The sequence below is a fragment of the Balaenoptera musculus genome, chromosome 8 (genome assembly GCF_009873245.2).
Source record: "Balaenoptera musculus isolate JJ_BM4_2016_0621 chromosome 8, mBalMus1.pri.v3, whole genome shotgun sequence".
Lineage (NCBI taxonomy): Eukaryota > Metazoa > Chordata > Mammalia > Artiodactyla > Balaenopteridae > Balaenoptera > Balaenoptera musculus.
In genome coordinates this window covers 64,972,783-64,998,302 of record NC_045792.1, presented here as the reverse complement: position 1 = coordinate 64,998,302, position 25,520 = coordinate 64,972,783, and the positions used below count along the sequence as shown (strand labels likewise).

General features: G+C 45.5%; 1 protein-coding gene across 2 annotated transcripts in view; it reads left to right on the top strand.

Annotated features, from left to right (window-relative positions):
- The first annotated feature begins 206 nt into the window (after positions 1-206).
- The window catches only part of GALNT18 (polypeptide N-acetylgalactosaminyltransferase 18), a 336,984-nt gene continuing 311,670 nt past the window's right edge, over positions 207-25,520 (top strand). For both annotated transcript variants that reach the window (XM_036860711.1, XM_036860712.1), the window contains exon 1: positions 207-846. In XM_036860711.1, coding sequence (XP_036716606.1) covers positions 612-846 — 235 coding nt within the window. In that variant the 5' untranslated portion in view covers positions 207-611. The remainder of the gene's footprint in view (positions 847-25,520) is intronic.

Here is a 25,520-nt window from a genome sequence, read left to right as displayed (position 1 = left end):
GGGGGCCAAGGGCGGCTAGCAGGTGGGGCCGGGGGGCCGGACTCCGCCCCCCGCGCCCTCCCAGTTGGTCTGCGACCGCCCAGCCCCGGCCCCTCTCCCGAGCCGGAGCGCGATTGGTGGCGGCGCTTGTCGCTCGGAGGGGGCCGGGCCGCTGTGTCCGCGGCTCTCCCTGCCGCCGCTGCCGCCGCCGCCGTCCTTCTAGCAGCGCGGGCAGGTCGGACCGCCAAGGCAGTCGGCGCCCGGCGATGGGAAGCGGCGCGGCCGCGGACCTAGGCTGTGGCAAAGTTTCCCAGACGTGCGTATCAGGGCGCGCGGCTGCAGACCACCCGCGACTGCTCCGAGAAGGGCTCGGAGATTTTTAATTTGGAAGAAAAAATCCACCTCATTTCCTTTGTCAAGCCCTCTCTCCGGGCTTCCAGCGGCGGGAGCTCCAAACTTGGGCACCGCGGCTCCACCGCCAGCGGTCCGGGCTTTGGAGAACGTCGGGACTCAGGTGCTCGGGCGCCCGGCGGCCGGAGGCGTGCTAGGGGGTGTGAGCGCAGCACAGGGGAGTCCGGGGTGCGCAAAGAGGAGGGGCCCCCGGGAGCTCTATATGGAGGAGGGAGCCCAGAATGGTGTGCACCAGGAAGACCAAAACTTTGGTGTCCACTTGCGTGATCCTGAGCGGCATGACCAACATCATTTGTCTGCTCTACGTGGGCTGGGTCACCAACTACATCGCCAGCGTGTATGTGCGGGGACAGGAGCCGGCACCCGACAAGAAGCTGGAGGAAGACAAAGGGGACACCCTGAAGATTATTGAACGGCTGGACCACCTGGAGAATGTCATCAAGCAGCATATCCAAGGTACGGACGCCTCGGGAAACTTGGGCCGCCCACGGGGCCAGGGAGTGCCCAGAGCGGTGCGGGGTGAGCTGGGGCTGGAAGGCATCTCTCGAGCGACTGCGGGGCTCTTGAGTCCGCAGACGCTTGGGGGGCTGCGTGTACGCTCTTGCCTGAGAGCGGGACCCTCAGTGTCTGCGGCCCTGCGCACTTCTCCAGGGCACACGTGTGTGCGCGGGGCTCCACGCGCGGGTGTGTGCAGCTCGCTGGCGGCGTGGTGGCGCGCTGCGCACGAGTCTCAGTGTGCGTGTGACTACCGGCTGGTTGCTCGAGGGGTTGCACGCAGGTCCAGTTCAAGGTGTGCGTACGTGTGAATGTTGGTGGGTGTACAAGGGAGCGCGCGCGGGCAATCGAGCTCATCTGGCTGCCGTAGGGCCTACGGCGAGATGCCCGAGCGGCCCCAGCCGTTGCCATTTAGGACCCACAGGCTGCGGGACGAGCCGGAGCTAGGTAGACTACGCAGTTCCAGCCACGCTGTGAGCGGCCTGTAGGCTGTTGGAAGTGCAGGGGGCTCTGTGGTTAGGAGTGCTGTCTGAGCCTTAGCGGTCCCCACTCCCACCACTGCCCGCGGGTCCAAGACCCTCTCCAGGAGCAGGTGTTGGCGCGGGGAAAAAGCCTGGGAGCTTGGAGCTCTGTCCACTGCGGTGCTGCCTCCGGCCAGGACCGCGAGAACCCGCCCCGGGCTGCCGTGAAGGCCATTCCCTCCGGTAGCTCCACTTCCAGGCCCAGGGAGCGGCTGGGGCAGAGCAGACAGACCCGCGCGGGGTAGGTCTGGAGTCTAAGGCTGAGCCGGGTGACTGCGCTCGAGGCCAGGGCTGGGACCAAGGGGAGGATGGGGTACGGAGCGCTCTTCCCAGGCGACCCTGTCCGATGAGCTGTCGGAGGCAGCGGATAGAGCGCTCTGGGCGCTGCCGGCAATGTGTGCACACACATGCCCGTGTCTCACGTTCACATTTCTCGTTTCTTCGCCGCTGCTCCACCTGTTTTCTACCGGGCATGTCAGCTTTTTAAGGGCAGGGCAGGGCCAGCTGAGCCTCGTTCACCTGTAAACCTGGCAGGCCTGCTAGGCTCTGGCTTCAGCACCCGGCAGAACTTGGCACCGTTATCTGGTTGAATATTTCTCCCCCAGGAGCACTCTCTTTTGTTTACACATGGGTGTCAGGATCCAACCCTTGCATCTGCTGCCCCTGCCGTCGTGGGGACAGCTGCTCTCTCTACATTTGGTTTGTTTCCCCACGTGTACACAATAGTTCCTTCCCAGGGGGAGGTTCAGGTGAGTGCAGGAGAGGTATGCGTATCCATGGTGCTTCCTGACTGACTGATGCCTTCAAAACAAGTTCATGGCTCTGACACTTCCCCAGAAATGGACACCGTTCACGGCTCTCCTTCATACCTGCCTCTGCCTCTCAGCCTGCCACTGGGCTTGCGTGGCAGACCAGTTTATCTATCTGATGGTGCCTGTTGCTGTGTTTCTTGTCCTTTTCCATCCCATGGGTCCAGACTGACAATTAGTCAGCAATAGAAGTACAGTGTTTGCTCCAGGGTGATTCAGAATGTTCCCAGGGAGACACAGGCCATACCTTACTTTGACATTTCCAGTTTGCCCACAGATTTTAAGAGATTTTCATTCACAGATTCTGTGTGTGTGTATGTGTGTGTGTGTGTGTGTGTGTGTTTATGTTCCTGGAAAATGATTCTCTTGTGCTTTCTGATCTGGTCAGGGAGGAGGTGAGCAAGGTACTACTTTGGGAAGCAGTGAGGAGACATTATTAACCCATGAGCTCATCCCAGAGTGCACCCCTATCATGTAGAACGTGGACCGTGTCACATGATTTATAAGGCTGTACATGAAAATGAGTGCAATGTGGAAGTTGAAAGGAGGCTTTGTGCTTTTGCTCCCAGGAAATCTTATAGCTATGCCTTGTTCGGAACGTTCAAATATATACCTGAAAAAATTGAGAGAGACGGGAAAATAAGAGGGAGCAGGATTCTTAAAACATGTGCTGCTCCATTTCTCTTGTGTATGTGCAATGACTGTGTTATGAGTCCCGTAGATATTCAGAAATGACCAGATTCTCAGGCGGAAAGGCAGAAGCCACAACCCCTAGCGGCTTGGGGAAGGGTCAGTGATTTGGGAAAGACTAGCCATGAAGCAGGGGGAGGGCAGAGGGTGCTTGGCTGGTTGTGCCATGATGGCGTAGCCATGACTAGTGACAGCTCCCCCAGTGGTGCTGGAGCCATCCCTGAGCTAGCATTTGGGGAATTTAAAGTTAGGGATTTACCTCCTTAAGTAAGGGGCCTACTATGTTTGGGACTGGCCAAGTGCAGCTCTCTGAAGGCAGAGGGTGGGAAAGGAAAAGCTCAAAGGCTTGTCCTTGATGATACGGGCTGATTGTGTGTATTCCACTGTCAAGTTTCCTCTAGTTAGTAGAGCATTTTGAGCCATCCAGTTTACTCTACTGAGCTGAGGGGGAATAGGGATAATAATAATAGTAGCTAAAAATTACATAGCAGCTGCTATGTGCCAGGCATTATTTTAAGTGCTTTACATATACTGGCTTATTTAATCCTCCTCACGCTATGAGGTAGGTATATTAGCTCCATTTTACAGAAGGAGAGGTTATATGATTTGCCTAAGGTGCAGGGATTTAAACCCAGCTAATGTCGCTTCAGGATCTGTGTTCTTAACCACATACTATACTGTCTCTTAAGAGGGCCAGAGGGTCACAGGGCAGCGGTGCTCTCCTGGAGTCACTTGACGGTGGGAGTGGGTGTCAGACTTAGAGACTTCAGAGGGTGGCTGAGGGATGCTGGAGTCATAGCCTTTCCACTTGGAGACTCTTCCATAGTTAAACTCAGGAATCTCTGGGTTTTGTTGTTTCATGCCAAAAGGCAGAGGTTACATTCACTTAAAAAGTGTTCGTGGAACACCCAGGACAGTTCCTGGCACATTCCTCAGAGAGTACGTGTTGGATGGACGAGTGGATGAATGAATGGGTACACAGTGAGGGTCCCCAGTGCACTAGTTAGTCAATAATAAAAACATTTCTATTCTCAAACGACTGTGTTTTGCTTTGGAGCCTTGCATAGGCTCCTCTTTGCTTTGGAAGGAAAGTTGTCTCGGAAGCTGCAAACGTCACAAAATGTTCTGCTGGATGTTCCATAGGACTTGCAATTAGAAGAGGCTTTGGAGCGTCACCCTAGACCTACATTCCAGTCATGACTGAAAAGTTTATTTTCCTCTTGGGGGTTGCAGTGGTATTTCATTTTAATTTGTTTTCTGATTGAATGATTTAATTAGATGGTGTTTGGGAATCTCTTGGGAATGTAAATTGCAGTTTTGATAATTTTTTTTTAAGCAGATAGATGGTAAATGAGAGGATGGATAACTCCAGATTTTAAAAATAGCATCCTGATAGATTGGAAACACAAAATAAGTGTTAGTACACGTTTGGTCTTAGGAGGAGAAAGATGGGATTGCTGGAGGCGGTGCAGTGGGTTAAGTAGAAAGTGCTGAAGGAGGCTGAAGTGTTGGAGAGCTTAGGAAATGGAAATGTGGATTCACTTCTTAATGTGGAAGTCCAGTAGAAACCAAAACAGCTTTTCTTTTTTTTTGATGAGTATCTTTTTGAATCTGTAAAAGAATGTGCCAATATTGAAGAAAATATTTTAAAATGTATAAAATTGCCTCTAATTCATTCTAATCTAAAACAACTGTTTTGTATTTTGAGCATTGCCTTCTAGTTTTGTCCATCTGCCTCTGTATTTAAAAATGAAGGTGTAGTCGTGGTTTACATGTAATTTAATATTCTGCTTTCCTCAGTTTGCTTTTTGTTAGAAGCATTTTTTTCCATATTTGCTACATAGTTTATCGATTTAGTCCTTATTTATTGGAGGCCTAGTATGTGCCAGGCAACACACTGGGGAGGTGAAATTGGATACAGTGGTGAATCAAGACACTCCTGGTCCCTGTTGTAGTGAACTCGTTTTTAAAGGACGATAGAATCCCTCTTATTCAACACAGTTGGGGTTTAAGTTAGTCAGTTTATTGAGAAACTGGTTAAAGAGGAGAATAAAACAAAATATTACATACATGCATTAAATATTTTGTTTTAATAGTATTCAAAATGTGCATTTATTTGTCAGCCTTTTGATGTAAGGCCAAGGCTTTGTCTTTGGGCTGGGCCTGCCCATTGCCTTTCTGATCAACTTCCTTGAATGAACCACTCCCATAAGGTGCTGTTTACAAAGTCTGATTTCTAGTTCTGTTTTCTTTAACATTCATTGAGAACTTGAAGATGCTTATGAAGCAGTGTAGTAGCCTAAATTTTTATGACTTTTGTCTGGTCTTTTGCAGTGATTTTGTTCACGAGTAATTTGATTGCTATTTATGTGACTGACTTTATAAAGTCTTTCCAAGGCTTTAAATTAATTTTCTTAGAAACAGCTCTCATCTTTTTAGCAATGATATTCCATTGGTTTATATAATATGTAATTAAATTATGCTGTTACAGTGACAAATACCAAGAGTCTAAACACATTTGGAAACAAACCCAGTGGACTCTTGGTAGGAGTATTACTCACTTGTTAGCAGGAGATGTGAATGGGGTGGGAGAGAGAAGCTGACACAGAGGGACAAAGGCATCCTGGTTTTGTTTTGTTTTTCGTGGAGAGAATGAAAGCATGCTTAATCTGGAGAGGCGATTAAGTGGAGGATATTTAAAGAGAAATTTTACTGTATTTTTAGTGACTGCATAATATTCCACCATCAATATACCATTATCGATTTAACCACTTGCCTGTTACTGAACATTTGCTTTTCTATTATAATTAACACAGAAATAAACATCTTCACTTCACTGTGTTCTTCTTCTGAACGATTTTAATGATGTATTTCCAGAAGTGGGATTACTACTGATTCAAAGAATATGAACATTTTTGTGAAAGATTGTTTTTGAAAAGGAAAGTCTTTCTATACAACCAATAGCAGTGTATTATCATACCTGTTTCACGGAGGCTGGCCAGCATTGGGTGCTATCCTTCAACTTTTTCTGGGCAGATGTAACCACTGTCAAATGTTCTATTCTTTTGCTTTGTACTCCTTTGATTACTGTAGAACTTAGTATCTTCCCCCCAGCCCTATATTTGTTTTAACCTCGTATTGGTGTCCTTTGCCAGTTTTTCCTCTTGGGATATCAGTGTTTACGATTTGTGTATTTTATATATATGTTTTATTTCCAGATATCATTAATTAATTAATGAAATCTGTATTATGCCTGTGTTCTATTTTATATACATAATTTTTGCTTTACACATATGCCTTAGGGTAGTGATTTTCAAACTCTGTCCCCAGGAGCCCCAAGCTTCTGGGAGGTTTGTTCTGGGACTTAAGAATAAAAGGGTCGGGCTTCCCTGGTAGCGCAGTGGTTAAGAATCAACCTGCCAATGCAGGGGACACAGGCTCGAGCCGTGGTCCGGGAAGATCCCACATGCCGCGGAGCAACTAAGTGTGTGCGCCACAACTACTGAGCCTGCGCTCTAGAGCCCGCGAGCCACAACTACTGAGCCGGGGTGCCACAGGTACTGAAGCCGGTGCACCTAGAGCCTGTGCTCCGCAACAAGAGAAGCCACCACAGTGAGAAGCCCGTGCACCGCAACAAAGAGTAGCCCCTACTCGCCGCAACTAGAGAAAGCCCGCGCACAGCAACGTAGACCCAACGCAGCCAAAAATAACTAAATAAAATAAATAAATTAAAAAATAAAAAAAGAAATAAAAGGGTCAAGTGAGGTCTCTTGGACCCCGCCGGTACCCATTCTCTCCCCTCCATGCAGCCAATGTTGTTCCTGTTTCATCTGTCTTATATTTGGAATTCTGTAAAATATTTCATTTTTAAAAGAGCTATGCTTTCTTTTTAAAGAAAGGGTTGAAAATCACTGTTTTGGGAGAAAAGGAAACATCAGGGTGTTAGATTTTTGTGAGGGATGATGGTAGCATAAAGAATTCAAGAGAGTAAACAAATCTAAAAGGAAATTGAATTCCTGGGTGGTGTTCTTGTAACATCTATTTACCCTTCTGAATACCATGATTAATAGTGTATTACATTATATAACTAATTTCTAAATCCATTATCTTACTTCATTGAGTCAAGATCATTCCAACAATGGGAGAAATGGATTATTAACTGCTTTTGTTTCCTAAAATTGTATTATGCACATGTTATGTGCATATTAATGTACATCAGGCCAGTAACAGTAGGTTGCTCACCAAGATTACAAACGCATATATGGTTCCTAAAAATCAGAAAATATCCACGGCCTGGATGTTGGGAGATTTTTTTTGTTTTCTGTCCTCTATGGCTTTTGGATATCACTAAGAATTGGCTGGTGTCCTTCTCATCTGATTCCTAACTTGGCAGGGTTGTAAAGAAGAGGATGTGATGTTTGCTAAATGCTTGGAGATTATTTGAGGAAAGGGTGTCATTTAAAGAGTAAACCTATTTGTCCTTCAGAATGAACTGTGGCATGTAAAATTATATTAGTAACAGAGATTATGTATTATATAATGGATTATATATTATATTATGTATATATTAGTAACAGAGATTGATATTTTGAGAGTGTTCAATAGCAAAATTTAGAGATTGAGCCCAATTATCTTTATTAATAGCCCAGGACCACATCTACATGGAGTAGAAAAGCCTTGCCAAAGAATACAACTTTTTCGCACGGCCAAAGAATTTTCATTTTTATCCAGAAGTGTGTAGGCTGTAAAATAAATGAATTCCACATTCTTTCCCACTCACTTGACGTAAATTGTTATTTGCCCTTGATAAGTAGGTTGATGTAGAATCTCAAGGAGAATTCAGAATGAAATGTCGGAGAGCCACAGTCTGGTTTTCTGGTTTGTGAGGGCCTTGAAGTTCAGCTTCAGTTACTTGGGTTTGGGTGGTCTGTGTTTTTGCAAAGATGCTTATGGGATCCCGAGCCACATACAGGGTTAATGGAACATCTTCATTACCATCCTATAGGATTTCTGACTTAACTTGGAAAGCTGAATGGGCTATTGCTTTGATTTGGGGCTTGGGGGTCTCTTTAGGATTGTTGCCCTTTTTCGTTGCTTGGGTTCAATTCTGGAGACTAGGACAGATAGGCTGCCCTGTGAGAAGCATGTAGGAGGGCAGTCCAGATGGAGGTGATATTGCACAGAAAGTCCTTTGGGGAAACACCAAGCTGAATATGAGTGATGAATGTAGCCAGAAGGCACCAAGGTGGAATTTTGGGAGAGAGAGGATTATGCATGAAGTTGGAGGGGCAGAAGTCTATAAATGTGGGATGGACACTGTGGTAGAAAGCAAGGGGCAGAGTGGGTTAGGTCTGCTGGTTGATGGTCTAGATTCTATGAATGGTGGGTTGCACTTTTTATGCTGGCCTTGAAAGTCTCCCTAGGGCTGGAGCGTCTCGAATTCTGCAGAGATTTGATTATTCCATTGTGCCTACAGTTGTCATCTTATCAAATCTCACATTGCCTTCGGGGTCAGAGTTAGTGCCATTCCACAACGCAATGCTTGAGCACAGGCATTTTCAGTATTTTCCCCCTCCTCACACGCATGCCTTCAACATGCAGGGCACATGCCCCAGGGCAGGGCCAGGACGATGCGTGTCCTAACATGTTGTGTTCATTCGCACTCCATCCCTTTTTCTCCCACTTAAGAAAGCATATTAATATGCAAGAGAATCTGATAACCTTGAAATTCCTTCAATTTATAGTTAACCTTAATCATTCATACGCTTTGGTGCTTAAATTATTGTTAATAACAAATTACCATACAAATGTTCCAACATACAATTTGTTGTGACAGCAACTGGGAACAGCTGCTGTTCTGGAATCTTCTGTGTGGGTCTATGTACTCTTTAGGGACCCAGCTGAATGCAGCCAACTGGAGCTTTAAGCAAGAGGATTCCTGATTATATGAACACTAATGCTTTGGTAGTTTTTTCTGGCTACACAATTATAGATGAAAATATGTTGCTAGGACAGATCCTCCCAGTCAGTGGGTATGCATTTCTGAGATGTAGTTCTCTTTCACTGCCCAACATTCAGTTTCAGTTTTGTGAAGGTTTGCTTTTGGGAGATGAAGCTGCCCTTAACGATGCCAGTGGAAAGCCTTAAGTGTCCAGCCCCAGTGAGATAGTGACAGACTTCCTCTATGATGGCATTGCTAAAATGGTACTGGAGCTGGCAGACATACCTTGTTGGGCTATGTTTGTTACCACTGTCCTTTATAAGACAAAAATAAGGTTTGGAGAGACCCAGAGAAGTGGCATCAGTACCCATCTCCTCAGGACAGATGAGAACAACGGAAAATGATGCCCGAAGAGGAGGCTTAGGCTTAGCTCTTTGGCATGAATGGGCTCATTCCACCAATGTCCAGAGTTTCAGATTCTGAGTGGAGCACCTGTTTGAGATGGTTGGGTGCTACATCTTAAGTTCTGGTACCTTGTTTGGCTTCACTGGTCTGACTTGCTCACCCATCTGTGTCCCCTGGGGACTTAGAGTGAAAGGCAGCTGAGATCCTGGAGGAGAGGGAAGGCAATTCAGGGACCTGGGCAGGACAGGGTTTGAAACTTGGGCTTATAAGTGTCATGCTAGTGGCATATGAGGACTTAGGAGAACAGTACAAAATTGCTTGGGCCAATGATTGTAAGAGTTAGAAAGCTAAGGAGAGATTTAAAGCTACAGAAATGCCAAATGAGAATCTTAGCCAAACTCTTGATTTATTTTAAGAGCAACAGGTATGTAACGAATTGAAGCTGGAGTGTATCAGAAGGAACGGAGGAAGAGAACTATTCTTGTGTGTCAGGGACTGGGCTAGGTGCGGTCCATGCGTGATTGCTTTTTATCTTCACCGCATGGTGAGGGAGAGTTTTAGAGGTGAGAACACTGAGACGTAGCGACTTAGTTTGCCCCAGGTCACAAAGCTGATAGGTGGTGGAGCCAAGAAGGGAAACTGTCTTCAGCATCTGTGCTCTCCCCAGAAGTGAAAAGAAGATGACAGTCTCACAGAGAAGGAACTGGGAGATCATTTTATCAACGATTGTGTTCAAGCAGGAGACTGATGGAAAAGGGATCCAGGCAGGCGGCTTGGTCTGTCCTTGTGTAAGTGAGGAACCTTGGGGTTGGGGTGCCAGAGGGAGAAGGCCTTGTTTGGAAGGGGCAGTGAGGTGCCAGCACGGAGGCTCTGGAAAGCCCTTTCTCTTGGATGATTGTGGCCCCCCCAGGAACTTGGTCTCGTAGGAAAAGCAGACTGTGTGAGCTGCAGGCCAGAGCTCATTCAGATTCCACATGTGACTTTCGGGCACTTACAATATGCCAGGCCCAGTGCTGAGTGCTTTCCTGTGTACTGGCTGGCACAGTCATGTGGCTCCTGGGGTGACCAACTTGTCCTGTTTGCTCAGGACTTTCACTCTTTTAAAACTGAAATTCTTGGGTCCAAGGAGGCCCCTCAACCCTGGGCAAACCTGGGTGGTTGGTCATCCTCATCTTCTCACACTGGTAAATTCTGTTTAATGGTAACTCCTAGCATCGTGGCAAAAACAACCCTTCTGATTGCACCACATCTGTGTTTTCTGTTCTCTGCTCTTGAACGGTGACTTTGTCCAAGAGTCGTAAAGAGGACTGTGAGGGTCCCAGCAGCCCCTGCCCCGTTTTCCCTGCCCACACAGGCTGCCTCCTTGTTATTCGTTCTGCCTTAGTACTCCCTGTTTTTTTTCAGCTGTCTGAGCCTCTCAGGATTTGGAAAGGAAAAAAACAATTGCTGTAAAGGAAAGCTCGAATAAAGTGGTTTGGGCACAAAACATCAGCAGCTGTTTATTTGCCCAAAACAGTAGGAGTCCGTATTAATAACCTTGTGAGTTATATGCTGGGAAGTTAAAAGTAAGCAAAAATCTTACTCGAGACCCACAGATGTGACTTTATTCCTTTATTGAACTAATCTCTCTTCCTGTTTATGCTGGTGACATTTTCTATTATCCATGTGGAAGATCCTTTTTGATCTTCTGTTTCAGATTTATTTAGCTCTGGATGGGTAGGGTCCCAGAGCAGAGGGGTTTTCTGGTTTCTCTTTACTGGAGTTATGATGCTTGTGTTTATGTGGTTCCTGCCTCAGAGGATCTCGACGAGTACGACAGACTTTGTCTAATTAGTCATCATCATATTTCTCTGATGCAAGAGAAGGAGCCACGGAGGAATGGGAGGGGTGTGGGTGAGGCTTTAGACCTGCCTCTAAGTTCACGGGGCTTGGAGAAGAGTCTTTTAACATTTTGGTTTCTTCCATTTCTAAATCTCAGTTTAATAATAAACTGATCCTCTGATTTGCTTTGTTTTCTAAAAGAGTATATGGAGGAAAGTATAACATGCAGGAATTATGACGTAGACTCTCCAAGTCTATAATTGGGCCAGGCTTTAAAAAAACTTATTAGAAGCTGAGGATTTATATTAGAAGGGGAACCCAGTGGAAAATGCTGAAAGAGAATTTTATCAATGATTCAAAACTTAGAAAAAAGAATGAGGGAGGAAGGGTTGTAGAAATAGGTCTGAACTTGTCTGGAGGAGAGACTGGAAGAGAAAGAATTAATATTTGTTGAGCACCTATTATGTGCTAAATACTTTACATGTGATACTTCATTTTAACTTTGTAAGCAACCCTGTGGGATGATGTCATGACCCCCATTTTACAGATGAGGAAATCAAGTCTCAGTGACTGTAATTAACATGATGCAGTTAGTAAGTTACCTTTCTCAAGCCCCTTAGTGAGGGGCTAGGGACCCCCTTGTTCTTCCTGCTCCAGTGATGCTAATTAAGAGAAAACAGGATCCTCCCTTTCTCTTAGCAGAAAGGTTGTAGATGAGACTGGAAGAAGGATTCATGAGAGTAGCAGGGCCCTGAGGTGGGTTACCAAGCGACTGTTTTGTCAGTGTCCTTCCCTGGAGATGCAGGAGGTCGCCCGTGCCAGGAGCTGATAAGGCGGAGCGCTGTGGAAGGCTGAGAGAGGCTCCAGGCCTGGCTTTTTGCAGCCAGCAGTATCAGTTTCCAGAAGACTTAGCGTGAACAAGACCACCTCCTCTGCTCATTCAGGACAAAGCTTCACTGGGTGGTCTTCCAGGCTCAGGGGCCATAGAGGGGAGAGGTGCACACAGAGGAAACAGCAGACATGTCCAGGTTTGCCAGGAATTCCCATTTAATCGAGAAAGTGGAATATCTGGGCTCAAGTGTATATAATGTTGGGCCGCTAGTTCTGTGGGCAGATGTTGGAGATGGATCCCAAGTCTGGCATTGTTTACTGGGGCCTGGGGTGGAGGCTTGGGATGGTTTGGAGAAACTGCAGACCTGCTTTCAAGTTCCTGTTCCCCTCTCTTGTGGCTTGGAGTTTGACAGTGACCTGGGAGGTACTCCTACCTTCTGTTGGTCACATGCTCAGATTCTTCCCTTCCTTTATCCAATTAGCATTTATTGAGTACCTGGTAAGTGCTGGGGGTATGTCAGTGGAACAAAGACAAAAACATGCAAGATTTGCAATTAAATGAGGTAGTCAGGTGCTCTCTGATAAGGAAAGACTTGAAGAAAATTAGGTGTGAGCTCTGTCTAGGGGAAGAGTTGCATGTGGAGGAAACAACCAGTGCAAAGGCCCTGAGGCAGGAATGTACCTGGTGTATGTGTATTGGGAACAGTGTGGCCAGGGCAGAGTGACTGTGGGAGAAAGGGGTGGGGGGTGAGGCCAGAGAGGGGCCAGGTGGGGAGCAGGTTGTACAGGCCTTGGAGGCCACTGTGGGAGAAATGCTCTGGGAGAAAAGGGGAGCCCCTGGAAGGGATGAGCAGAGGAGCCCAGCTTTTAAAGGCACCAATCCAGGCTGTTCTGTGGCTGCTTCCAGGCACCTCTTGTGGGCTTGACACTGTGCCAGCTGTGTCAGGAAATGACAAAATACGTAGGACAGAGTCCTTTGCTTTGAAAAGCTCATCATCAGGCTAGGAAGACAACACAAGAAACAGTTGAGGATCTTTCGCAAACTAACTAATGTAATGAGGGTTAATGTTGAATTCTGGAAGAGTGCGCCGGTAGAACAGACTTCACCGAGGAACTGGGACTTATGACACATCTTTGAAGAATGAGGAGGATTTAGAGGAGTGCAGTAGGGAAGATTAGGAGAGAGCAAGTTCAGGCAGTAAGTAAAACCAACAGTTACCTGGAAGTGGGAGACCTGAGTCTTGTTGAGCGTGGCGAAGTACGAAAAGAAATGTAGAGTGGTTGGAATCTGTGCTGCCGTTTACAGGTTGGGTGACCTTGGGCAAGTCTCTTCACTTCCCCTGTGCCTCAGTTTCCCCAACCACAGAAATGAGGACGACTGCTCCTTAAACCCTGTAGGATTGTTGTGCTGATTAAATGAGGTGAAATTAAATTAAATGAGGTGCTGATTAAATGAGGTACAGGACAGCACCTCACCCTGCCTATCACATGGTGGGCATGGGGGCGGGGAACACGTTCTTTTCTTCAGTCTTCCTGCTTTCCCTCTTTCCTTCTTTCCCACCACATTTCCCTCTTGGAGCTGGCATAGAAAATACGGTCAGGAGTATATTTTCTGGTTGTAACACCTAGACTGTCAGCCTTGAACCCTGTTTCAGTTCATTTAGACAGGATGTGTGTGTAAGGACTTCTCCGGTTAAGACGAGCCTGAGATGGTCAGACGTGAGGTTAGAGGGAAGCCCAGCCTCACGCTGGTGACAGCTTCTCAGCTGAGACATCTGGAGTGTCTCAGTTTGATTTGACTATTGCTCTGAAATTCTAAGCCTGCTGGCCTGGGGACCTGCACTCATTTGTAGAGAAATATTTGTTTTGTAAAACCCACTTGGCATTGCAGTGGGCAGGGGACAATGTCAGGAATGCACTATTTGTAGAAACCTTGGCTGGTGGGAGAGTTATGCAAGGTGTCCAGTTACCTGGCCAGAGAGTCTCATTTCCCCAAATCCCTGGTGGAAGAAGAGCCTCCTACAGGAGAGAAATGTTTTCCTCCATCTCCACCCACCTCCCAGTAGAACTGGAGCCGCGGCAGGCAGCCTGTCTTCCTGCTGGGGTGAATTTGATTTAACACAAAGCAATGTGACTTATAATTTCAATTACAGGCAGGAAGGTGTGATTTAAGCCAGTTGTCAGGAAGGTTCAATTTAATCTTTTCTTTCTTTCCCCCCTACAAAATGTGCATTTTGTTGCATGATATAATTTTAATATACATTCTTTACAACTCAGAAATAGATGTAGTTTCATATTGGGAAGGTACACACTACATTTTTTTTTAGTACTTACCTATTTAAAGTCTTTTTTGAAAAATATCCCTTACTAGTGACAGAAAACTGAGGGATGGTTTTGCTTTTTTACTAGAGAGAATCGTACTAAATCATTATTCAACTTCCTGGGCAATAAACCATTTCTTGATTAGTGGGAGTTATTTTGGTCCCTTATGAGTAGGGAGATGGTAATTGCCTTAACAAAACAATTAAAATGATTCTTTTATATACCTAAAACTATACAATTGTGAATTTTGAATGTTTTTCAACAACAGCTAGTTGTTTTTTCAGCCAAACAGGCGTAAGTAGTTTTGAGTTTGTAATTACTTTAGAAGTACAGAAAGTATGCATTGATGTTTATAAATCAAAAATTAAATGTCTTATTTCACCCTGGTCCATATCAGGAAACAGTATTGTGTTGCGCAGCTCAATGCAGTCCTTCCCTCTTTCCTCATCAATTAGCAAAACAGGTTGAGCCTTCCAACTTCGGCAGTTCTCGAGTCAGATGGCAACTGTGAAGGCTCTCGTCCGGAGGATCTTTACTGAGAATCAGAGCACGCCAGACCCGGAAGGAACAAGAGTATCCTCACCTTCTAACGTTGTGTCGAGAGATCCAAGGCCCAGAGCAACTTGGTGACCGCCCTGAAGGCCCTGCCCCACGTGCTGGAGACTCTGGGATGGGGATGTAAGGGTCCTGAATCAGGTCTAGAAAGTTTCCCTTTGCATCCAGTTACTCCCCTCAACCTCAGAAGAAATTTCTGCAGTGGGAAGTAATCCTTAGCTGTATGTTCTCAGACGAAGCCAGGTGCTAAAGGGACAAAGGCCGGGCAGATCCCTTTAGATGCGGTGAGGCTGGAGGCCCAGTCCCCTCTGCCTGGTCTGTCTGGGTCCTTGGGGCCTGCACCCCGCCACCTGGGATCATCTTCAGGACTGGGGACACAGCACTGTTGAGCAGGACCTGTCTTCAGGTCCAGCAGCACATGGCAGCTCCTGGTGATGCAGTCTCTGTACCGGGAGCAGGCTTCTTCCCAGCTTTTCAAACCCACGCAGTGGTGCAGATGGAAGAGGGGCAGAGATTTTGTGTCAAGGAGAGGAAAAGAGAAAAAAAACCTGACATTTATCAGGCACTGACTAGATGTTTGGTACTGTTTAATCCTCTTCCTATTATCTAATCCTTAAAATAAGCCTGTGAGATCCTTAGCTCCATTTTACAGGTGAGAAATGTGTACTGTACTGTACCTATTGATCTGCTTTCCCATTGGACTGTGAGTTCCTTGCGAGTGGAGACAGGATCCTATTTTTTCCATTTTCCAGTGTTTCACTGGAAACTACATGCCAGTGGGGCAGGTACAATAGTTGGGTTAATTAGGAATTTGTTGAGTGACTAAATGAAAAAATAAGCAGGCCTGACTAAAACCACTCAGTAAGAAAATTCACATCCCGGTCTCTGGCTTCAAAGTTGTCTGGAAGGGAAGCCAGGTGCCCAAAGAGCTGGTTCTCATCCCTCCAGGCTCGGGGGTGACTTCTGTGAGGCTGTCTCATGCTTTGTCCTCCTTCTTGGTCAGGGACAGGAAAATACGCACTCCTGGGGTTTCTCTCCTGGCCCCTCATAGCTTACACTGCTGTTTCATGGTTTAATCAAAGGGAAGCTGTGGTTCAGTGGTGTGTGTGTGTGTGTGTGTGTGTGTGTGTGTAAAGTGTGCTTTCCTGCCCTGAGATCTCCCAGGAATCAGCTGGTGAGAAAAGCCTGGAGCCTTCAGGGGACCCTCAATGTCTTTATTGTAATAAAGCTGTCACTTGTGGTCACTTTCAACTGAAAGCAATCTTGTGGGCACAGAAGGGAAAAAATAAACCTGCACCAAAAGCAGAGAATAATTCCAGAAAAGATACAGCTGAACAGGGTGTCTGTGTTTCAAGAGGAGGGACAAAGTTGAGGTCATTTAAATGGATACGTGGAGAGTCAATTGGAAGGAGAAAGTATAGCTTAATTTCCAGGAAAGGATAAAGAACTCCTCTGGGCTCGGAGCTAAGGGAAAGTTGGCTTTTGGCTTCCCACCTGGACTTGGCCTCCTCTCTGCCCTGAGGCCTGTGAGAACCTCAGAATGGATCCCGCCATCTCAGGGTGTCTCCAGGGTGATGGTGGTGAGTTGGGACTTGCTCTTTCACACTCAGGAGAGAGGTGGCAGGAACAGTGTGCAGCGGGAAGAGGAATCTCAGAGGACAACTCCAGAGCCAGGAGAGGGATTTTCCTTCCTGCACTGCTGAAATTCCTTGGGCATCATGGGCAGAAGCAGGGCTGGAAATCGGGCAGCCCAGACCCCTTGGTCCCCCGGGGGCTGCCTAGGGAATCACCCACCCATGGGTGTAGGTCTTCACAGAGGCCCAGCACAGCTTTTCCCACCCTCTCCAGTCTGTACACCCAGGACATGGGCAGGAAGAAGTTCCTCCTAGGACTCTGCCCGCCAGGGCAGAGCAGCCTGTTAGCAGGAGCCGCGGATTACTACAATTTTTCTTTTCCTATTATTCCCTGATATTTTCGATTTGAAAAGAGTCATTTAAGCAGCAGGGTGGAAGAGGGCATGGTAGACATAGGGGACAAATTGAAAATGTCACTTAAAAATGACTATTGCATTCTTTCTTATACCTCAGCAGACAGATGGCTGCCTCACCTTTTGCTCGTGGCTTTGAGCAATAGCCCGACGGGTGAGCTGAGGAGAGCGATGATTTTATTTTTCTTCTCATTTCAAACAGATTGTGTAGCCCTTGGGTTGTGGGGGGACCAGTGGAATGAAGCTCTGGTCTGGGAAACTAATTATGCCTCCCTGCATGGCTGAGCTAGTTAATACCAAACTGTCATCGAGCCGGATTCTTCCCTGGGGCAGAAAAGCTTCCCAAATTCCTTATCACTTTCTCTTTGCCTTGAGAGCGGAGGCCGCCGTTTGGTCTTTGCCAGTTTGAGAAAACAGGAGCAAAATCCAGGAAGCTTCTCGAAGCTCTGAAATGGCACTCTGGCTTCTGGTCCCAGAAGTGGCTTTCTGATACGCAGCAGCCCTGCCTCTTCCAGCTCAGACAAGGTGCTGAATTTTGAAGTCAGACAGATTCGGCTCAAATTCTGGTACGGCCAGTCGTTGGCGTGCTGTCGCCAGAGGCTACCCAGAGTATCTGGGACTGGAAATAGACTGCTTGTCTGCGCTGTCCCTCCCCTCCCCCTAGCAACGTGGGCTCAACGATGGGTCACCTGAATTGTAAGCCTGGCTTACTTTGCTGGTCCTGAAACTGAAACCTAGCCAGGTACCTGGCATGGTTACCACCTGTCAGTGGAGACCACACGTGACAAAGGATAATCAGAAATTCAGTAATGCTTTTAAACGGATTTTTAACTTATTAATCAAACCCATACATGTTATTGAAAAATGGTTGTACGTATGTAAGACATACTTATTCACTCTTTAGATAATAAACTGGCTGTATACTGTCATCACTCTGACTCCAGTACTTTCTGTCCCTCTTTCCCCTGATCTGGAAATCTGTAGTCCATAGTACGTGCAGTCCCTGGCTAGCCAGACGTCTCAAATAGCAGTCGATCCAGTAAAATCTATGGGTCTTTTTAAGGACAGAAAAAGGGTTTTAAATATTGGGTAGAAACATTTAAAAGTATAGCCTTTGTGATAACATGAAGATCGTGCATATTCAGTTTGTACACAATGTCAAGCAGTTAGGCAGGTGCATATGTCCAGGGAGGGTGTGTTACCCTGATGGCTGAGGGGATTGTGGCTGTCTGTCATTTCAAAACCAGATTTCCCTGGCGACTTCAGTCTGATTTTAGGAAAATTGGAGAATGAAGTCTCAGAGACAATCCTATTTTTTTCCCTCCCTTTGCCAGGCCACATTCCTTTACCTACTTCCATATTCCTAGGCTTCAGCTGAGAAATTCCCAAGTCCTGGGAGACAGAAAACTCTCTAGATTCTGCATGCTGGGGTGGTGGCTGATTCAGAGTTGAAGCGAAGCAGGCTGTTTCTAGCCTTGGCAGATGGGTGTTGTGTGGCAAGACTTAGTCTTGGCTGTTGGGTGTTATTTGTTTAGAATCCAGTTCTCTCCATGCTGAATTCCCATTAGGATTAATTGGTTGTGTGTGGAGAAGCACCAAACACAAATTGAGATCGTTGATGGGAAGATACAACTTGGAAGTATCCCCTTTCAAAGGAGACTTTGTATCAGCCATGAATTCCTTCCAACTTTTAAGTAGAACAAGAGTTTTAGCAGCAATATATCCCTACGTTTTCTGGGACGGCTGAATTTCAAATATTCTATCTATTGTCCCCAGAAACCATCTAAATGAATTGTAAATTCTACTATTTCCAAAGTTTACCTACCCATATCAACTCCCCTACCCTGGAAGCAGTACAAAGCCCTTGCCAGACCATATGCCCCTTATTTTTTCTTTTTTTAAAAATATTTTATTTATTTATTTATTTTTGGCTGGGTTGGGTCTTTGTTGCTGCGTGCAGGCTTTCTCTAGTTGCGACGAGCAGGGGCTACTCTTCGTTGCAGTGCACGGGCTTCTCATCGCGGTGGCTTCTCGTTGCAGAGCATGGGTTCTAGGCACGTGGGCTTCACTAGTTGCAGCACAAGGGCTCAGTAGTTGTGGCTCACGGGCTCTAGAGCACAGGCTCAGTAGTTGTGGCTCACGGGCTTAGTTGCTCTGCGGCATGTGGGATCTTTCCGCACCAGGGCCCGAACCTGTGTGCCCTGCATTGGCAGGCGGATTCTTAACCACCAGGGAAGTCCTGCCCCTTATTTTTAATTTAGAAAATATGGTCACAGTGAAGTAAACAACATTGGTAAATGGAGCCAGCTGTTCCCTAATGATTATTTTTTTAGTGCAAATCACATGGGGTTAGGAGAAGCACTTCAGGAATGGTAGTGTGAGGATCTCTGTGGAGCCTCCCCAGTGAAACAAACATAACTGGGGAAAATTATTTTAAAAATCCCAACCATTTAAAGTCTCTGAAAGTTGTTCTAAGGGCATACATCAAATGGAGAAACACTAATTCAAGAAAATCTACTACATCTCGGTAAGAATAGCAACAATCTGTGGTATTTGAGCCATGACCTACTCTCTCCTTGAACACGAGCACAGTGAGACAGAAGCTCTTCTCTGGGCAGATATGGATAGGAAGACGGGGCTCCCTTTCCCCTCCAGCTCCTATTCTAAGGCTACAGTTTCTCCCCAGGAGGGTCAGGACACTTTATTTCTTATCTCTCCCAACTTTGTGTTGCAGAAGCTTTATTCCATGCAAGCATGGCCAAGAGGTCTGGGACTTTCTGCCATCCAGCCCCCATTTGTAGCAAGAAAGTTCTATCCTTGGCCAAGAATACTGGGCCCTAATTGTCCACACCCCAACCCACGCATAGGGTGAAGTTTCCATGCCAGGAGAGGCAATCCAAGAAGACTAGTGGCTGCCATCCCTACCCAATACCCCACTCATAGAGCAGGTATGTCACTGAGAGAAGTGGACTGCCATTCCCACTCTTAGCTCCAGAGTAGTGGTACAGAGATCCTGTCTAGGGGGAGAGGTGGGCTGTGAGAACACAAGAGTTCTGTAGCTCTCCACTTTATTTGGAACAAAGTGTGAGAAATCTCAAGCCTAAAATCAATTGGTGAGTATTTAAGAGGATGCTAGTAGTGTCATAATAGCAGCATGAGAGACAGCAGGCCAGCTACACCAGCTAGACATTTAACAGATAGAACCAGAGAAGGAGATATCTGAGAATAAACTTCTTGGGGTCAAAGCAAGCTTTAAAGACTGGCCTCAAAGACTGCCCTTGCAAAAAAGCCTGAACTTAAGTGGATCAGACTGTGGAGCAGTTTATGCCTCAAAGTACTGTTGAAAATAATAGAGCAATCAGGTAGCAATTAGTGGAGGCTAACAGCTGGGTGTGATACCAACAAGGCAGTCCTTCCAGAAGTTTAACAGGGAGATAAGTGAAAGAGATGGGAAAAAAAAAAAAAAAAAAAAGACCTGCTAAAACCACTGTCATCCCAGGGGATTGAATAGGGGGAGTGCACAGGACCAAGGCTATACCCTCCAAGGAATCACATCAGAGACTGCACACTGTGCAGGGAAAAGATGTCACTGAACTAGTCCATTTATGTCACTAAACAAATAAACAAGCAAATACGTAAACAAAAACAAGTCCTGGGGCAGGGGAGGGCAGGAGTAGTGACCAGTATTCAGAGTGGCTAAAATATATTATCTAAAATGTCTGGTTTTCAACAGAAATTTAAAAGACATCAAAGACAGGAGAGCATGTAAGCCATAAAGAGGAAAAAAGCAGACAACAGAGATTATCTTTGCGGGGACCTGGCTGTTGGACTTACTAGACACAGACCTCAAAGTAGCTATTATAAATTTATCCAAAGAACTAAAGAAAACTTTGCTGAAAGGATTAAAGGAAAATATGATGACAATGTCTTATCAATAGGGAATCTCAATAAAGAGAAAAATTATAAAAAGGAAGAAAGTGGAAATTCTGGACTTGAAAAATATGAAAAGTGAAATGAAAATTTCACTAGAGGCTTTTACAATTAGATTTGAGTTGGCGAAAGAAAGTATCAGCAAACTTGAAGACAGATCAATAGAGATTATTAAATCTGAAGAAAAGAGAAAAAAAGAATGAAGAAAAATGAGCAGAGACAGAGAAATGTGGAACACCATTAAGTACACCAATGGCATATTTAGTGATAGACAATGAAAAAAATCTTGAAAGCAGTAACAGAACAGAACAAAACTACTCGTCACCTATAACAGAACCCTAATAAGATTAACAGGTGATTTTTCATCAGAAACAATGGTGGCTAAGAATCTTATATATAGCAAAACTATCCTTCAAAACTATCCTTGAAGGCAAAGTAGAGACTTCCCTGGTGGTCCAGTGGTTAAGACTCCATGCTCCCAATGCAGGGGACATGGGTTCGATCGCTGGTCGGGGAACTGAGTTCTCGTATACTGCACCGTGTGGCCAAAAAACCAAACCAAACCAAAACAAACAAACAAACAAAAAGACAAAAACGAAGGCAAAATAAGGACATTCCCAGGTAAACAAAACTGAGAGAATTCATTGCCATCAGATCCACCTTGCAAGAAATACTAAAGGATTTTCTTCAGGCTGAGTGCAAATGACACCACACAGTAATCTGAATTCACTCAAAAAACTAAAAAGTGCCACTAAATGTAATTATATAGGCAATTGTAAAATACAGTATAATTCCATATTTCTTCTTCCTTTTTCTCTTAACTGATTTTAAAAGAAATTGCATAAACCAAATACGTTATATAATTGTATTGCTAGGCCTATTAACATATGGAAATGTAATATGTTTGACGATAAGCACAGAAGAGGCACAAAAATGGAAAGGAGGGACTAGAGCTATATAGGAGTATAGTTTCTATATTTCACTAGAATTAAGTTAATGGGCTTGGATGGATTAAAATGTATAATGTAAGTGCCAGATCAACCACTAAGAAAATAGCTCAAGAAATATAGTTAAAAATTATTAAGGAAATTAAATGTTGTACAAGAAAATACTCACTTAATGAACAAAAAAAGCATTAAAGGAAGAATAGAGGAACATGATTCCTCCAGGGAACCATAGTAGGAACTTTGGGGGAGGGAGCCGCTTGTTTGGCTGGAGGTACATTTTGGCCCTAGAGCAGACACAGTAGGGGGAAAGATGAATGGCTTAGGATTATCTAGAAAATTCATCCCACTTCCTTGCAGGAACAGCATGTCAATATGTTTTTGTCTGCTGAACAATGTGTGGGAAACATTTTTTATTTTGTTTTCGTAACTGCATATAATTTCTTAGCATTTTACTTCTGGGAATTGATTAAAGCTTTTCTGTCTCTTTAGAGCCATTAAATAGAAAAATGTCTGCTGGAGACAATTGACAGTGTTTCTAGGTTCTTGCTTAGAGAAATAGGAGTCTCTTTAACTGCTTGAAAAGTTTGTTCTGATGTGTGCTGAACAGACATGTGTAGCTAATGTTTATTGAGTATTTACTACGTGCCAGGTACCAAGCCAAGTGCTATATATGAATTATCTCACTTTATTTTCACAGCAACAGTCCAAGATAGGTACTTTTATTATCCCCCTTTTCTGATAAAATTGAGGCACACAAACATTAAATAATGTATCCACGGTCACACTGTTAGCAAGCTGTGAGAAAGGGATTGACTGCATGTGGTTTGACAACAGAGTCTGAATCCTTGATGACTGTGTTACATCAAAACCAGAACCCTTAAGTCCTTGTAGCATTTAATCACAGTTGGTGTTGGCTTTCAGGATTATAGGTGTGTTCTCAGGGTCTCAAACCTTGTAACTGGTGTATTTTGGTCCCTTCGAAGAGTATGGGGCCCATCTATATGGCTGGGCTCATTTCCACCTGGCCCCAAAGAAGATGCACTTCCATCACCGCCTGGCCTCCTCTGACTCTCACAATCACCCAGAAGGGAGCAATTTTCATAAAATTGTTTAAAAATGACAGCAGTGCTCACTGAGGGGCTGCTTTCCTTGTAGACAGGATGACTGTGGTTGAAAATATAAGGGAGAAAGAGAAAATTCAGGCTGTCACTTGCCTATAAAAGAGGAAGGGGGCTTCCCTGGTGGCGCAGTGGTTGAGAATCTGCCTGCCAATGCAGGGGACACGGGTTCGAGCCCTGGTCTGGGAAGATCCCACATGCCGTGGAGCAACTAGACCCGTGAGCCACAACTACTGAGCCTGCACATCTGGAGCCTGTGCTCTGCAACAAGAGAGGCCGCGATAGTGAGAGGCCCGTGCACCGCGATGAAGAGTGGCCCCCGCTTGCCACAACTAGAGAAAGCTCTAGCACAGAAACGAAGACCCAACACAGCCAAAAATTAATTAATTAATTAATTAATTAATTTAAAAAAAAAGAGTTCATGGTTAAAGCAGGAGATATTTAAAGAAATAATTAAAAAAAAAAAAAAAAGAGGAAGGCAGTGTATGGAGTAATTTGCAGTGTACAAATGAGGAACCTGAGAACCACAAATGAGAAGGAACTCAGTGAAATCCATGCAATTCAGTCAACCATGGGTGAAGTACTGTACTTAGATGCTATACATACATGATCTCAGTCAATCCTTATAATAACCTTATTGAGCAGACAATGACATTCCTATCTCACCAATGAGGAAATGGAGGTTTCAGAAGTAAGTTGGGTGGTAATATCCCTCTGGTATATACTAGGTGTGTTGGTGCAGCATAATAGAGTCCTTCTGATTCGTTGGTGCCTCTTTTGTTTAGAGTAAGGAAAGTTAACTGCAGTACCAACTTCCAAACCTCAGTGGCTTTAACCAATAAAAGTGTATTCCTCACTTATCCAGTGACCAATGTGGAAGTTCCTGGTGAGCTGGCAGTTTTCCTTCCACCCAAGGATGGAGGCTCGGGACTTGCAGCCTTCTACGGGACCCTCTGCATGCATCTGGCAGACATGGGAAGAGAGAGAACATGGAGGACCTCATGGGCCTGGATTAGAAGTGGAGCACATAATTTCTGCCATATTTTATTGGCAGGAACTCAGTCATGTGGTGCCTCCTAACAACAAGGGAACCTGGGAAATGTAGTCTAGCTGGTTGCCCAGGAGAAAAAGGAAATGGGTTTAGTGAACACATAGCACTCTCTGCCACATAACCTTACTGTTCTGGTTGTTATATATTTGAGTGTCACCCTAGGTAAGGTCACAAAGGCAGCAAGTGGCAGAGCCAGGAGCAGGACTCAGGTCTGTGGAACCCTACGTCTGGATTCTTTGCATTCTCTCTCATTCTTCTCTAATGTCTGGATCAAGTTCTGCAGCTCTGGATGCAGTGGGTGCTCCGGGTGACCATGTGGTCTCTGCGTTCCTGGGCCACATTAGTTCTGTGCAACATATGGATGCCCTCCCTGTGTCCTGCCATGGACTCTGGGCTGTGGATCTGAGAATAGGTTGCTGGGAATCTTTGTGAGCAGCTGACCCAGGATCAAGCCTTTGAAGGTCCTGGCATATGTGGCACTCAGCAGCTGTGCTGGGAGTGATGGACGTTGGACAAACTGTGTCACCCTTCCCAGCCAGGCTCAAACTGTCATTAGCATTCAGCAAGGCTGTGAGTCTTGTACAAATCAGCTGTTTAGGGCCTTTTAAAAAAACTGCTGAAAGCCTCTCTTGGTTGAAGCTCTTAAAAGTGTGGAACTAACAGTTTCCCACGCTCCTTGAACAGCAAAAGGGCAGCCATGGTATAGTGTTTTCCCTTTGGGGCATATTTGGGTGTCGTTTTTAGCAATGTGGCTAAATGTGAAGATGCTCTTGGAATGTGGGTATTTGCTATCTCTGGCAAAGGGCATTGCTTACTCTTTTTTAGAGCTCCAGATCTTGTTTATTCAGAGAAGCAAGAAGGATCTATTGGTTTCATAAATGTGCTTCTCTTCTGGAAGAAACGTTGGATTAAACCACCTCTTGCCCCACTTCCTCACTGGTTCATGACAGGAGACTCAAGTTGCAAAGTGACTACAGGCCCTCTCTCCCTCCAAGCCTCTGCCCCCACCCCTATGAGGACCCTCAGGGGAGGGATACATGGTTAAACAGCAAGGTTCAAACACTTCATCCCTTAATTCAGGGCTTCAGAGTCCCTTCATTTTCTGCTGTCAGTTGGGAAGGTGATTCCATGCATAAGGATTCCATCCATGCAGTCCTCCTCAAGATAAAGGGGACCATGCCAGGTTTGACTGTAGTTACTATGCTCACTGGTATATGATCCTGCTTCCTCAGCCTTGGGCAGAAACATGCCCTGTAGGTAAAGAGTTCTAATGGGCACTGCTTGTTCAATGGTAATTAAGTGGGCGCTGGGAATTTCCCTAGTTCCAGGTGTCTGGGAGTTAGAGACAAATAACATCTGTTCTCATCAAAAGGGGGAGTGGTGAAATACAAATCACAAGTCACTCTCAATAAATCCCAGAGCTGGGGTTTGAGATCTAGAGTCTGCTTACCTGTGTGCACAGGGTGTTTGCAGTATTCCTCTTTGGATAGAGAAAACAGAACTAAAAATTTCCCCAGAGCCCAGAAATGACCCAGATGAATCTCTTCATGCTTCAAGGTATCCCTGAGTCTTCAACCACCAGATTTGGGGGAAGAAGATGGGGTTGGTCAGGACGTTAAATGATAAGGAAAAAGGGATATTGTCAAACCTAGCATCTGCCTGATCCAGGGAGAGAATTCATAACCAGTATGCAGAGGTAAGAATTAA